This window comes from Coregonus lavaretus (genome assembly GCF_964263955.1).
Source record: "Coregonus lavaretus genome assembly, chromosome: 32".
Taxonomy (NCBI): domain Eukaryota; kingdom Metazoa; phylum Chordata; class Actinopteri; order Salmoniformes; family Salmonidae; genus Coregonus; species Coregonus lavaretus.
Genome location: NC_140019.1, coordinates 35422708 through 35438215, shown reverse-complemented (window position 1 = coordinate 35438215; position 15508 = coordinate 35422708). Strand labels below are relative to the sequence as shown.

General features: G+C 42.2%; 1 protein-coding gene across 1 annotated transcript; it reads left to right on the top strand.

Annotated features, from left to right (window-relative positions):
- The first annotated feature begins 4134 nt into the window (after positions 1–4134).
- LOC311107578 (cytochrome b-c1 complex subunit 8-like) lies at positions 4135–15346 on the top strand. Its single transcript, XM_084150085.1, has 3 exons — positions 4135–4220; positions 13907–14078; positions 15180–15346. Exons 2-3 carry the CDS (start codon positions 13925–13927, stop codon positions 15272–15274), a joined length of 249 nt encoding a protein of 82 aa, XP_084006211.1. The 5' UTR covers positions 4135–4220; positions 13907–13924; the 3' UTR covers positions 15275–15346.
- Positions 15347–15508: the final 162 nt, after the last annotated feature.

The window sequence follows — 15508 nt, the reverse complement described above, 5'->3', positions numbered from 1 at the left end:
AGGCCGACCTCCAGGGTCAGGCTCAATTCTATTTCAACTCGGTGTAAAACTGAAAAATCTAAACTGATATTCCAATTAGAATTCCAATTGTTCTCAATGCTTTAAATATAAAAAATATTCTCGCTCTTGCTGATCCTTCGCTCCGTAAATTGACTGAATTGAAATGGAATTGACCCCAACCCTACCTACCTCACTGACTGATGACGTTGTTTTACCAGCCTCAACACTTTGACCGTTAACCTACCTTCTGCATCGACTGCTGCTAGACTTATTCCATCCTCCTCAAGCCCTTGACTTTAGCAATCGGCTAATGTAACATCCTGGTCTGGTGACTTCATGACAAATCATCAGTGTCTTTGTCAAAACATCAGTGTCTTTGTCAAAACATCAGTGTCTTTGTCAAAACATCAGTGTCTTTGTCAAAACATCAGTGTCTTTGTCAAAACATCAGTGTCTTTGTCAAAACATCAGTGTCTTTGTCAAATCATCAGTGTCTTTGTCAAAACATCAGTGTCTTTGTCAAAACATCAGTGTCTTTGTCAAAACATCAGTGTCTTTGTCAAAACATCAGTGTCTTTGTCAAATCATCAGTGTCTTTGTCAAAACATCAGTGTCTTTGTCAAAACATCAGTGTCTTTGTCAAAACATCAGTGTCTTTGTCAAATCATCAGTGTCTTTGTCAAAACATCAGTGCCTTTGTCAAAACATCAGTGTCTTTGTCAAAACATCAGTGCCTTTGTCAAAACATCAGTGTCTTTGTCAAAACATCAGTGTCTTTGTCAAATCATCAGTGTCTTTGTCAAAACATCAGTGTCTTTGTCAAAACATCAGTGCGTGGAGTTCGATTTTATCTAGAACCGATGCATTTACTTACTTGCCAAAAAGTATTTTTATCTAAATAGAAAATATGGCATTGATTTCTCTTTGTTTCCATGTTTATGTGAAGTGATAGGAGGACTGTTGTGAATACGTATTATCCCTCCACTTGTTTGTTGATGTGCTTTTGCATTGCGTTGACACACGAAAACATGGATTGATTATTAATATGATTGTTAAGTTATTATTTTCGTTATTTTATTTTGGGTGTTCTGTCATCTTTATTCTCTATTCTTTCACACTAGCTGGTACATTTTAAGTACATCTGTTCTGGACAGAATATGAAAAAAGTGGTCCTATATACTTGTATCAAACACTTACACGTTTAATTTTATTCCTGGGGATTGCAGGTGGTTGTTTCATGGACAACCTCTCTTTTCATACAGTCCAGAATGTAAGTTATCTTTTATGGACAACTTGATGTTTCAGTGTGTATTTATTACCCTGGGTCATGAAATGACTGCATACCTATATGAAATTGTATTGATGAATTTAACTAAAATGCATGTCATCTATTTATGTAAAACAAATTAAATGTACTGTACGGTCTTGTTTGGCTCACTGATTATCACAAAAAAGTAAATGTATAATTAGAAAAATATTTGTTGGAAAAAATAAAGAGCAAGCACAGATCCTTTTGAGTGTTTATTCAATATATAATTGTAAATTGCATGGTTGTTTGTTCTGACCTACAGTCGTGGTCAAAAGTTTTGAGAATGACACAAATACTAATTTTCACAAAGTCTGCTGCCTCAGTTTTTTGATGATGGCAATTTGCATATACTACAGAATGTCGTGAAGAGTGATCAAATGATTTGCAATTAATTGCAAAGTCCCTCTTTGCCATGAAAATGAACTTAATCCCAAAAAAACATTTCCACTGCATTTCAGCCCTGCCACAAAAGGACCAGCTGCCATCATGTTAGTGATTCTCTCGTTAACACAGGTGAGAGTGTTGACAAGGACAAAGCTGGAGATCACTCTGTCATGCTGATTGAGTTCGAATAACAGACTGGAAGCTTTAAAAGGAGGGTGGTGCTTGAAATCATTGTTTTTCCTCTGTTAACCATGGTTACCTGCAAGGAAACACGTGCCGTCATCATTGCTTTGCACAAAAAGGGCTTCACAGGCAAGGATATTGCTGCTAGTAAGATTGTACCTAAATCAACCATTTATCGGATCATCAAGAACTTCAAGGAGAGAGGTTCAATTGTTGTGAAGAAGGCGTCAGGGCGCCCAAGAAAGTCCAGAAAGCGCCAGGACCGTCTCCTAAAGTTGATTCAGCTGCGGGATCGGGGCACCACCAGTGCAGAGCTTTCTCAGGAATGGCAGCAGGCAGGTGTGAGTGCATCTGCACGCACAGTGAGGCGAAGACTTTTGGAGGATGGCCTGGTGTCAAGAAGGGCAGCAAAGAAGCCACTTCTCTCCAGGAAAAACACCAGGGACAGACTGATATTCTGCAAAAGGTACAGGGATTGGACTGCTGAGGACTGGGGTAAAGTCATTTTCTCTGATGAATCCCCTTTCCGATTGTTTGGGGCATCCGGAAAACACCTTGTCCGGAGAAGACAAGGTGAGCGCTACCATCAGTCCTGTGTCAAGCCAACAGTAAAGCATCCTGAGACCATTCATATGTGGGGTTGCTTCTCAGCCAAGGGAGAGGGCTCACTCACAATTTTGCCTAAGAACACAGCCATGAATAAAGAATGGTACCAACACATCCTCCGAGAGCAACTTCTCCCAACCATCCAAGAACAGTTTGGTGACAACCAAAGCCTTTTCCAGCATGATGGAGCACCTTGCCATGAGGCAAAAGTGATAACTAAGTGGCTTGGGGAACAAAACATCAACATTTTGACATCAACATTTTGGGTCCATGGCCAGGAAACTCCCCAGACCTTAATCCCATTGAGAATTTGTGGTCGATCCTCAAGAGGCGGGTGGACAAACAAAACTCCACAAACTCCAAGCATTGATTATGCAAAAATGGGCTGCCATCAGTCAGGATGTGGCCCAGAAGTTCATTGACAGTATGCCAGGGCGGATTGCAGAGGTCTTGAAAAAGAAGGGTCAACACTGCAAATATTGACTCTTTGCAAAAACTTAATGTAATTGTCAATAAAAGCCTTTGACACTTATGGAATGCTTGTAATTATACTTCAGTATACCATAGTAACATCTGACAAAAATATCTCATAACACTGAAGCAGCTAACTTTGTGAAGACCAATACTTTTGACCACGACTGTACACAAACACATTTGACTGCTGACACACAACATTGTGTAGCTTAAAGTTTGTGTGCGTCTGCAATCATGTCATAATTTACTCCTATATGGATAGTTTAAGCACTGCTTGACAAGCTTTATCAGCTTGGTTTTCTGCCTTGTGTGGGATCAGAGGCGTCATGCCCATTTAAGTCATGGGGGGCACGTGCCCCCTCAGATTGGTCCTGTTTAAAAAATAAAACATATTTTTGGGGGGTGGATACATTTTTGGTTGTTTCTCTGTATTACTACCAGCCACCTAGCAATTTTGTGAAGTTCGATTTAGCTAGCCCAGATAGGATCCCAATCTCCCAACCTCAACTAGCTACCAAGATGCCATTTCAGGCTATCAATCAAGTTCGCGTAGCTAGCTTGTTTAACTATCTTAGCTGGCATGCCTGCTGGCAAGGTTGAGACTTTAGAAAAGCAAGCAATTACTGAATAAGACTCACATTCCGTTCAATCGTTTACTCAGATTTTTGCAGAGAAGCGTTTGTTAAAAATGAAATAAAAACACCAGTCAGGAATGAAGCATAATAATGCATAATTACATAGAATGTAGCTCAGTTGGTAGAGCATGGCGCTTGCAACGCCAGGGTTGTGGGTTCGATTCCCACGGGGGACCAGTATGAAAATGTATGCACTCACTTAACTGTTAGTCGCTCTGGATAAGAGCGTCTGCTAAATGACTCAAATGTAAACGTAAAATTAAGCATAATGATTATGGCTCTAGATTGAAGTTAAAAGCTGTTTCGGGTGTTTGAAAAATGGACAGGTGGCCTAGCCCCACTCCGGACTACCCCCAATCATCCTTACATACTTTGTGCCCCCTCTGGGTTTTTTGGTACATGACGCAACTGTGTGGGATGATTCATTCCATAGAATGAGCCACTGGCAATGCCTTTCCACATGGTGGCAGTAGAATCTCAATTTGCAGATATCACACGTGTAGAAGAAGATAACGGATGTTACGCAAGGCAACTTCCGCTGGGCGTTGAACCAAACCAGAGCGTTTTATTATAATCCAGAGCAGAGACGACATTAACCGCCATTAATCAGCTTCTTGAGAAGCAGTACGGTAAGAGATACTGAAAGTTTAAGGATTTGTGATCAATGTAAACATTTTAATCACCTGTATAAGTGTCATATCAGTGTATGTTCTTGGGATTTTACGAAATAAGAGTCTCGTGCCATTACACACCTTTTAAATCTTGGCGTGAATGTCAAGCAAGGTCTTCATGTTAACGTTAGCTAAGTAACGTTAGCTACTGGCTAGCCCCGTTTGACCTCACTCTTGTGCAATATCATTTTCTAGCTAACTAATTAGCTAGGTTTTATCGTCTTCATATTTTCTATTATCTGCCAGACACGAGTTTACATGTCGTAATATCACTGGCTAAGTGACAGATGTCATCGAATGTTTGGTGTTGATGATAACTTAGTTGACTAACGCGTTAGTTAGTTAGTTAGTTAGCTAGTAATCTAGTTAGTAACGTTAGCTAATGTAATGTTTGCTATCCAGTTGTACTTGGAAATAAAGCGAAGGTATCACATTCAAACATTTCTAATCCAGTCTATTGACATAGTGCATTTTTACTTCCAACCATAACTAATTTGCTCTTTATAAATATGATTACGTGAGATGTCTATTGTAGTAACGTTAGCCAGAACAGATTCCGACCCTATGCTTACATTACAGCTGCACTGGTGTCCGACAGGTTTAGATTAAGACACTGCGGAGCCGGCACCAGATATGGCTCGAAAAACATAACTCAATCCAGGGATGAGAAATGGTGTTGTACTCAGAATTGTCCCATTATGTAGGGTAGGAATATATTCTGACTACTATTGTGGAAGACTGGCTGGCTGTGGCTGTCATGTTTGTAATTTCTTAAGAGGAGGAGATGCACATTTGCCTGGCTACCCAAACTCCTTGCTCCTGGCCAAACATTATGCCCACGGACCACAATGAGTCTGTATCTGAGTACCTCCCTGACGATTTCTAGAATGCAAACACATTCTAACCGTTCTGATTGGTCACAGAAACCGATGGATTGGGCCAGAGCCAGAACACGTGGGTAAAGCGGCTTCTTGAAAATTCGTCATTGGCTTTGATAGTCTGATTGGTTAGTGATGAACTAATGGTTGATGACTGTTTTGTAAAACATCTCACATTTTGACATCACCTCAAACTAGGGATGACCCCATTTAGTTGTCTTAGCTCTCTCTAATAACACCTGTGATTGCTTTATGCCTCTCTCCCATGTCAATATGCCTTGCCTATTGCTGTTTGGGTTAGTTCTTATTATACAATTTCACTGTAGAACCCCAAGTCCCTCTCAAACTGCCTCAAATAGTTCCTTTGTTCCACCCCCCATACACGCCGAGACCGGCTCAATCGGTGCTTCCAGTGATGCTTCCAGTGATGCTATCTCTTTCATTGTTACCCAACGCTTAGGTTTACCTCAACTGTACTCATATCCTTCCATATCCTTTTCTGTACATAATGCCCTGAATCTTTTCTACAACGCCCGGAAATCTGCCCCCCTTATTCTAGTCCTCCTCTGTTCCTCTGGTGATGTAGAGGCTAACACAGGCCCTGCAACCCCCAGTATCACTCCTACTCCCCAGGAGCTATCATTTGTTGACTTCTGTAACTGTAAAAGCCTTGGTTTTCTGCACGTAAATATCAGAAGCCTCCTTCCTAAGTTTGAGTTATTCACTGCGTTAGCACACTCCGCCAACCCTGATATTCTAGCAGTGTCTGAATCCTGGCTTAGGAAGGCCACCATAAATTCTGAAATTTCCATCCCCATCTACAACATCTTCCGTCTAGATGCAACTCCACCCCCTTTGGCAGTTCTAATCTACTGTAGAGAGAGCATGCAGAGCTCTACCATACTATCCAGGTCTGTGCCCAAACAGTTTGAGCTTCTACTTCTAAAAATCCACCTTTCCAGAAATAAATCTCTCACTGTTGCCGCTTGCTACAGACCCCCCTCAGCCCCCAGCTGTGCCCTGGACACCATATGTGAATTGATTGCCCTCCATCTATCCTCAGAGTTTGTACTGCTTGGTGACCTAAATTGGGATATGCTTAACACCCCGGCCATCCTACAATCTAAACTAGATGCCCTCAATCTCACACAAATTATCAACGAACCTACCAGGTACAACCCTAAATCCGTAAACATGGGTACCCTCATAGATATCATCCTGACTAACTTACCCTCTAAATACACCTCCGCTGTCTTCAACCAGAATCTCAGCGATCACTGCCTTATTGCCTGCGTCCATAACGGGTCCGCGGTCAAACGACCACCCCTCATCACTGTCAAACGCTCCCTAAAACACTTCAGCGAGCAGGCCTTCCTAATTGACCTGACCCAGGTATCCTAAGATGGATATAGATCTCATTCCGTCAGTAGAGGATGCCTGGTTGTTCTTTAAAAGTAATTTCCTCTCAATCTTAAATAAACATGCCCCGTTAAAAAAATACAGAACTAAGAACAGATATAGCCCCTGGTTCTCCTCAGACTTGACTGCCCTTGACCAGCACAAAAACATCCTGTGGCGTACTGCATTAGCATCAAATAGCCCCCGCGATATGCAACTTTTCAGGGAAGTTAGGAACCAATATACACAAGCAGTTAGGAAAGCAAAGGCTAACTTTTTCAAACAGAAATTTGCATCCTGTAGCACTAACTCCAAAAAGTTTTGGGACACTGTAAAGTCCATGGAGAATAAGAGCACTTCCTCCCAGCTGCCCACTGCACTGAGGCTAGGAAACACTATCACCACCGATAAATCCACAATAATCGAGAATTTCAACAAGCATTTTGCTACGGCTGGCCATGCTTTCCACCTGGCTACCACTACCCCGGCCACCAGCTCTGCACCCTCCGCTGCAACTTGCCCATGCCCCCCCCCGCTTCTCCTTCACACAAATCCAGACAGCTGATGTTCTGAAAGAGCTGCAAAATCTGGACCCCTACAAATCATCTGGGCTAGACAATCTGGACCCTTTCTTTCTAAAACTAGCCGCTGAAATTGTCGCAACCCCTATTACTAGCCTGTTCAACCTCTTTTGTAACGTCTGAGATCCCCAGAGATTGGAAAGCTGCCGCAGTCATCCCCCTCTTCAAAGGGGGTGACACTCTAGATCCAAACTGTTACAGACCCATATCCATCCTGCCCTGCCTTTCGAAAGTTTTTGAAAGCCAAGTTAACAGATCACAGACCATTTCGAATCCCACCGTACCTTCTCCGCTATGCAATCCGGTTTCCGAGCTGGTCATGGGTGCACTTCAGCCACGCTCAAGGTCCTAAACGATATTATAACCGCGATCAATAATAGACAGTACTGTGCAGCCGTCTTCATCGACCTGGCCAAGGCTTTCGACTCTGTCAACCACCGCATTCTTATTGGCAGACTAAATAGCCTTGGTTTCTCAAATGACTGCCTCGCCTGGTTCACCAACGTCTTCTCAGATAGAGTTCAGTGTGTCAAATCGGAGGGCCTGTTGTCTGGACCTATGGCAGTCTCTATGGGGGTGTCACAGGGTTCAATTCTTGGGCCGACTCTTTTCTCCGTGTATATCAATGATGTCGCTCTTGCTGCTGGTGACTCTCAGATCCACCTCTACGCAGACGACACCATTTTGTATACATCTGGCCCTTCATTGGACACTGTGTTAACAAACCTCCAAACGAGCTTCAATGCCATACAACACTCCTTCCGTAGCCTCCAACTGCTCTTAAACACTAGTAAAACTAAATGCGTGCTCTTCAACCGAACGCTGCTTGCACCCGCCCACCCGACTAGAATCACTACTCTCGACGGGTCTGACCTAGAGTATGTGGACAACTACAAATACCTAGGTGTCTGGTTAGACTGTAAACTCTCCTTCCAGACTCACATTAAGCATCTCCAATCCAAAGTTAAATCTAGAATCGGCTTTCTATTTCGCAACAAAGCCTCCTTCACTCATGCTGCCAAACATGCCCTCGTAAAACTGACTATCCTACTGATCCTTGACTTCGGCGATGTCATTTACAGAATAGCCTCCAACACTCTACTCAGCAAATTGGATGTAGTCTATCACAGTGCCATCCGTTTTGTCTCCAAAGCCCCATATACTACCCACCACTGTGACCTGTACGCTCTTGTTGGCTGGTCCTCACTACATATTCGTTGCCAAACCCACTGGCTCCAGGCCATCTATAAAATCACTGCTAGGCAAATCCCCGCCTTATCTTAGCTCATTGTTCACCATAGCAGCACCCACCCGTAGTCTGCGCTCCAGCAGGTATATCTCACTGGTCATCCCCAAAGCCAACACCTCCTTTGGCTGCCATTCCTTCCTGTTCTCTGCTGCCAATGACTGGAACAAATTGCAAAAATCTCTGAAGCTGGAGACACTTATCTCCCTCACTAACTTTAAGCATCAGTTGTCAGAGCACCTTACCAATCACTGCACCTGTACACAGCCCATCTGAAATTAGCCCACCCAACTACCTCATCCCTATATTGTTATTTATTTTGCTCATTTGTACCCCAGTATCTCTATTTGCACATCATCTCTTGCACATCTATCATTCCAGTGTTAATACTAATTGTAATTATTTTGCACTATAGCTGATTTATTGCCTTACCTCCATAACTTGCTACATTTGCACACACTGTATATATATTTTCTGTTGTATTTTTGACTATGTTTTGTTTTACCCCATATGTAACTCTGTTGTTGTTTTTATCGCACTGCTTTGCTTTATCTTGGCCAGGTCGCAGTTGTAAATGAGAACTTGTTCTCAACTGGCTTACCTGGTTAAATAAAGGTGAAATTAAAAAAAACTAAAAAAACTGGTCGATTGTTTGGTCAATAGGCGGTTGGTCGACCAAGATTGCTTTTAGTCGAGCAGTAGCAAAAAATATATATATAATGGTGTACAAGACGCGTGTCTGATTCGCACCTGTCTGAGTGGACTGATCCATTGTGGAGGCTGTGGGGATGGCACAGTCCATCAGTCTAAGACATGTGCTACTGAAATTGAATATGGTTATATTACATAAGAACAATGGTGCAACACTAATACAAATAATATTATTTTATAACATGCGCTTCTCCTGCGTTGGATAGTAGTCGCTGTCCACAGTTCTGAAACACATCAGCGCGCTGTTGAATTGGCGCCCTTTCCTAGACCGTGTTGCTATGTGCATAATAGCAAAGTTAACCAGAATATTGGTGTTGAGAACAATGCGGCGGAGGTAGCAGCAGAATGAGGAGATGAGAAAACAGCCCTCGCCTTATTGTCTAAGTGAGGAGAGAGGAAACCCCAACTTAATTAGGTCTATAATCAATAGCCTAACTGTTAATGTGCCTGGCTTTATAAATCATCAATATATCTACAGAAATAAGACAGATCCTGCTTCTGTTGCCTGTTTGAGTGTTTGTTTAATAGCCTACTGATTCCTTGAGCACCAAACCTCACGTAATGACATGCCACGTAAACAATTTCACAAATTTGGCTGTTATTAATCTTTGCTTTACTATAATGAAGGCTTTACACTTTTTTTCCCCGTTAGAACAGCCTCTCTGGTATGATTTATAATTTGTTTACACTGTTCCAAATTTTCCAAAAAAATCATATTAATAATAACAGTAATTTTTCTTGATCCCCTTATTGTTGTTATTACTATTATTTATTTATTATGATCATAATCATGTCATTATCATTAGTAGGCTTAGTATAGCAGGCTTGTATAACCACCACCGGTCTAAGGCACTGCATCTCAGTGCTTGAGGCGTCACTACAGACCCCCTGGTTCGATTCCAGGCTGTATCACAACCGGCCGTGATTGGGAGTCCCATAGGGCGGCACAATTGGCCCAGCGTCGTCCGGGTTTGGCCGGTGTAGGCCGTCATTGTAAATAAGAATTTGTTCTTAACTGACTTGCCTAGTTAAATAAAGGTAAAATAAAATAAATTGATTGAGCTGTACGCCTAAGAGCGCATCATGTTTAGTCTTAATACCAGTAACTTACTTAGGCCTATATTTCAATACTTATATAGGCGACTGTATCAATCAATAATTAATTCATGTCATCACACAGCATACGAGTCGTTCATGATTTGAAATGCAATCAAGCATTTTAGTTTTAAAATAAAGCGAGCCTTGAATAATTCGCTTGCACAATAAATAAACCGTTCCATTTCGGAAATCGCATTCACGAATGAATGCGACTGTTTTTAGTCTTTGCTGTAATAATAAAGGCTTTACAACATACTCTCTGGTACGCTTATAATTAATTAATTTAGTGTTTACATTGTTCCAAACGGTCAGAAAAATTAGATTGTAATCTATACAGCACCTGTTTGGCACACATAATATGCACCCAGCGCTTGCACATTATTTTTCTTGATCTCCAGTATTTTCCACAACTAGTCACATTTATTCCACACATCTGACCTCCCCTTTACCTCCTGAGCAACCAGTAAACATTCCCCCGTTTCCAGTTTATTTGTTAAGTCCTCTGCATCCATTTTGCTGCCACATGTGTTACGGTGTTCAGAGTTTGTTATAACCAATTTATTGATGTGATTATGCTATAGTTCAGGCCCTAATGCCCTATTCGGACGGGATAAATTTTTACATGGCAGGAGAGTAACAATTCCAGCCAGAATAGCCTACTGTTTTTAGGCAAACTCCCAGTTCCTCTGATAATACTAGTCCCGTGCGAATCGACATCCCTGTGTTTTGAGAGAAATTTCTGAGTTTGACAGGTATTGTTCGCGGTTTGCGCAAGAAAACAATAACTGATTCGATTTAATGTAACAAAGTGTTGCGCATAGCCTATATATGAAGGGGCTACATGTAGCCTATCAACTTTCACAGTGAATGCTTTTGTTTATATGGTTTGTGCGTATGAATTGAATATTGCCAAATGCATCAGTAAAATAATATTGAGCCTATTTATTAATGCAACCCTTGCTGTTAATAGATCGCAAAGCAGCATACAACTGACCTAAACGTTTGGAAATGCTAAGTTAACTTTCTCATCCATAGCCTTAAAACACATCTCAAGTGCAATTGCATTGTTTAGCTCACATCTGAAGACTGGGCGTATTTAGGACGTACTGTGGATTGCTAAAACATCCTAATGATTATGATCACATTTCCTCAATTCAAATATTATGGCGACGCTGTACCAAAGATGGTCTGGTATGGCTTAGAAACTTGGGAACCAAGCTGGAGTTATCAGTGTGGCCCGATCACCTGGACAGGTTGAAGTACTGTAATAGTACTTGTCATAACTGTACGTTTATTGAAAAGGAAAAAATGAATTACAGGGGGCAGTTTTAGAAAAAAAACTAATCCCGTCCGAATCGTCCTCTGGAATAACGGACATTCTGGGGTAATTACATAACCACCATTCTCTAGTAATACTAGTCCCATGCGAATAGGCCTTTGGTCACGTGCGATGCGATGCATACATGTGCCACGTAACAAGAGCAAGAGTTGAGGGAATGTTTTTCCTAAACAAATTAGGGATTTCGTCAACAGAGCTTTTCAGTCAGAAATGGCTGTAATTATGTTGCAGCTTCAGCAACATGGACAGCGCGATAAACACTGACGTTCTGTGGTCGCTGCAGCAGGGAGGAGAGGGAGACAACTGGTGCTAGTCACACAGTCACTGTTCTGTGGTGGTCGCTGCAGCAGGGAGGAGAGAGAGACAACTGGTGCTAGTCACACAGTCACTCGCTGTCATTTTTATTTATTTTTTAACACAGCGCAGCAATCAAATAAATTAGTGATCGGACTCCCTCTAGTCATTTGTGTCTTAATTATTTAATCAAACAGTGTGCTTAAAGCATCAGACAAGCTCAGTGAATATAGTTGATTTGATGAAAACACATAGGATGTGTCTATATGGAGAAATACAAGTTTCAATTTTTTATTAGGAACGGATGACTTTTGGTCGACCAAGATTTTTTTGTCAGCCCTATCACACGATGGCATCTGACTGAACTATGTACAGTGGGGGGAAAAAAGTATTTAGTCAGCCACCAATTGTGCATGTTCTCCCACTTAAAAAGATGAGAGGCCTGTAATTTTCATCATAGGTACACGTCAACTATGACAGACAAAATGAGAGAGAAAAAATCCTGAAAATCACATTGTAGGATTTTTTATGAATTTATTTGCAAATAATGGTGGAAAATAAATATTTGGTCAATAACAAAAGTTTCTCAATACTTTTATATACCCTTTGTTGGCAATGACACAGGTCAAACGTTTTCTGTAAGTCTTCACAAGGTTTTCACACACTGTTGCTGGTATTTTGGCCCATTCCTTCATGCAGATCTCCTCTAGAGCAGTGATGTTTTGGGGCTGTCGCTGGGCAACAGACTTTCAACTCCCTCCAAAGAATTGGGTTGAGATCTGGAGACTGGCTAGGCCACTCCAGGACCTTGAAATGCTTCTTACGAAGCCACTCCTTCGTTGCCCGGGCGGTGTGTTTGGGATCATTGTCATGCTGAAAGACCCAGCCACGTTTCATCTTCAATGCCCTTGCTGATGGAAGGAGGTTTTCACTCAGAATCTCACGATACATGGCCCCATTCATTCTTTCCTTTACACGGATCAGTCGTCCTGGTCCCTTTGCAGAAAAACAGCCCCAAAGCATGATGTTTCCACCCCCATGCTTCACAGTAGGTATGGTGTTCTTTGGATGCAACTCAGCATTCTTTGTCCTCCAAACACGACGAGTTGAGTTTTTACCAAAAAGTTATATTTTGGTTTCATCTGACCATATGACATTCTCCCAATCCTCTTCTGGATCATTCAAATGCACTCTAGCAAACTTCAGACGGGCCTGGACATGTACTGGCTTAAGCAGGGGGACACGTCTGGCACTGCAGGATTTGAGTCCCTGGCGGCGTAGTGTGTTACTGATGGTAGGCTTTGTTACTTTGGTCCCAGCTCTCTGCAGGTCATTCACTAGGTCCCCCCGTGTGGTTCTGGGATTCTTGTGATCATTTTGACCCCACGGGGTGAGATCTTGCGTGGAGCCCCAGATCGAGGGAGATTATCAGTGGTCTTGTATGTCTTCCATTTCCTAATAATTGCTCCCACAGTTGATTTCTTCAAACCAAGCTGCTTACCTATTGCAGATTCAGTCTTCCCAGCCTGGTGCAGGTCTACAATTTTGTTTCTGGTGTCCTTTGACAGCTCTTTGGTCTTGGCCATAGTGGAGTTTGGAGTGTGACTGTTTGAGGTTGTGGACAGGTGTCTTTTATACTGATAACAAGTTCAAACAGGTGCCATTAATACAGGTAACGAGTGGAGGACAGAGGAGCCTCTTAAAGAAGAAGTTACAGGTCTGTGAGAGCCAGAAATTTTGCTTGTTTGTAGGTGACCAAATACTTATTTTCCACCATAATTTGCAAATAAATTCATAAAAAATCCTACAATGTGATTTTCTGGATTTTTTTTTTCTTATTTTGTCTGTCATAGTTGACGTGTACCTATGATGAAAATTACAGGCCTCTCTCATCTTTTTAAGTGGGAGAACTTGCACAATTGGTGGCTGACTAAATACTTTTTCCCCCCACTGTAGCTAACCTAGAGCAGCTGAAGAATTCAGTTTGACCGGCAAGATGCACATTGCTTTACTTTCATCAATATTAGTTGACGACTGCAGTGCACCATCTAAACTACTGCACCTTTTTCCTCATCGATACTCCTTCCTTGTCATTTCAGATCGTCTCTCTGGACACCATGGGTCGCCACTTTGGAGATTTGGCCAAGATCAGGCATGTGATTACCTACAGTCTGTCCCCCTTCGAGCAGAGGGCTTTCCCCAACTACTTCTCCAAAGGAATCCCCAACGTCTGGAGACGATTCACATCATCCGTCTTCAAAGTTGCTCCCCGTAAGTACTCCCAGAGTTTGGACGTTGGTTTTGAAGAACCAGGCAGGGTGTTCCCTGTTATCAAACATCTCCAGCCAAATTCTGGATGTATTTCTGCTCTAGTCTTGATAAATATGGCCTCCTGTAGCCCAATATTAGACCACTGATTTTAATTAATTAATAAGACAAGGTCTAAGGGTGTTCCATAGAGACAGTGTGTGTGAAGTCATTGTGCAATGACTACCTGCTAGCAACATGTGTCCCGCGTCCCAAGCTACATCCATAATCGGTAGAACGGTTCTGAGTGAACAAGAAACTATTAAATCCAGTTTTTAGATGCTACCCCCCCCCCTCCCCAAATGAAAACCAAACATGGATTCCATGTTGTATTCTCACTTTGTGCGCAAACCAGTCTGTTTCACACCTGTTTGTCTTCATCCTCCCAATATGTGCACCATGCTGCCTCCGACGGGAAGTAGAGGAAACGTGTGAGCGCAAAGCCAGAACAAAACATTGCCATCCATATTTTGTTTTGATTTGGGGAGGGGGGTAGCATCTAAACTGGATTTAATAGTTTATTTTTCACTGCCCGGCGACGCAAACTGTGATTCTCCAATCGGGAACCGTCTACCGATTTTATTGATGTAGCTTGGTACACAGGACACATGCTGCTAGCAGGTAGTCATTGGACCATGACTTAACTCGCACGTTGTCGCTATGGAATGCCCTTAGACCTCGTCTTATTAATGAATCAGAGGTCTAATATTGGGCTAGGCCTCGTGTAGGTAATGAACCGATGTGGCTGTTAAGGCTTCTACACACCCATTTAACTACAACCAACCTAACCATCTGTGGACAGCTGACAATCTTCCCAGTGTGTAGTCTTGTTAGATGTAGTTGGATTGATGTAGTTGGATAGATGTGTAGAAGCTTTTAGACTGCTGTTATGCTTCCTAAAGCCATGTCCATTGCGACTTAGTCTACGAGAGTTGGTGCTCTGAGGCACACTGTCTGCCCATGTTAAAATCCCTGCATCGCCTCTTGTATCTTTCAGTGTACGCCTCCCAAGCCACATCCCTGTTTTCAGTCTCTAACCCGTCTTCTCCGGTTCTTCTTTTCCAGCAATGATCTGCATGTACCTGACCTACACCTGGGGCAACCATGTCCACTCCGAAGGAAAGAGGAAGGTCGCTGCCGACTACAAGAATGAAGAGTGAAACCTTCCATCTTGTCTTTTCTTGTTTAAACCTTCACTGTATGTTTTGTCAATAAAGACAATATTTATCACAGTGTTTTTCCTCTAAATTTGATACCACCTCACCTGGATATTTGGAATTAATGGTTTGCCATCTTTTGCCTGATGGGACACTACGGAGAGGTATAGATAAGAATGACCTGTCATTTGTCACTTTTAGTGTAAAGTTACAAAGCAATATCACAATATTACACAG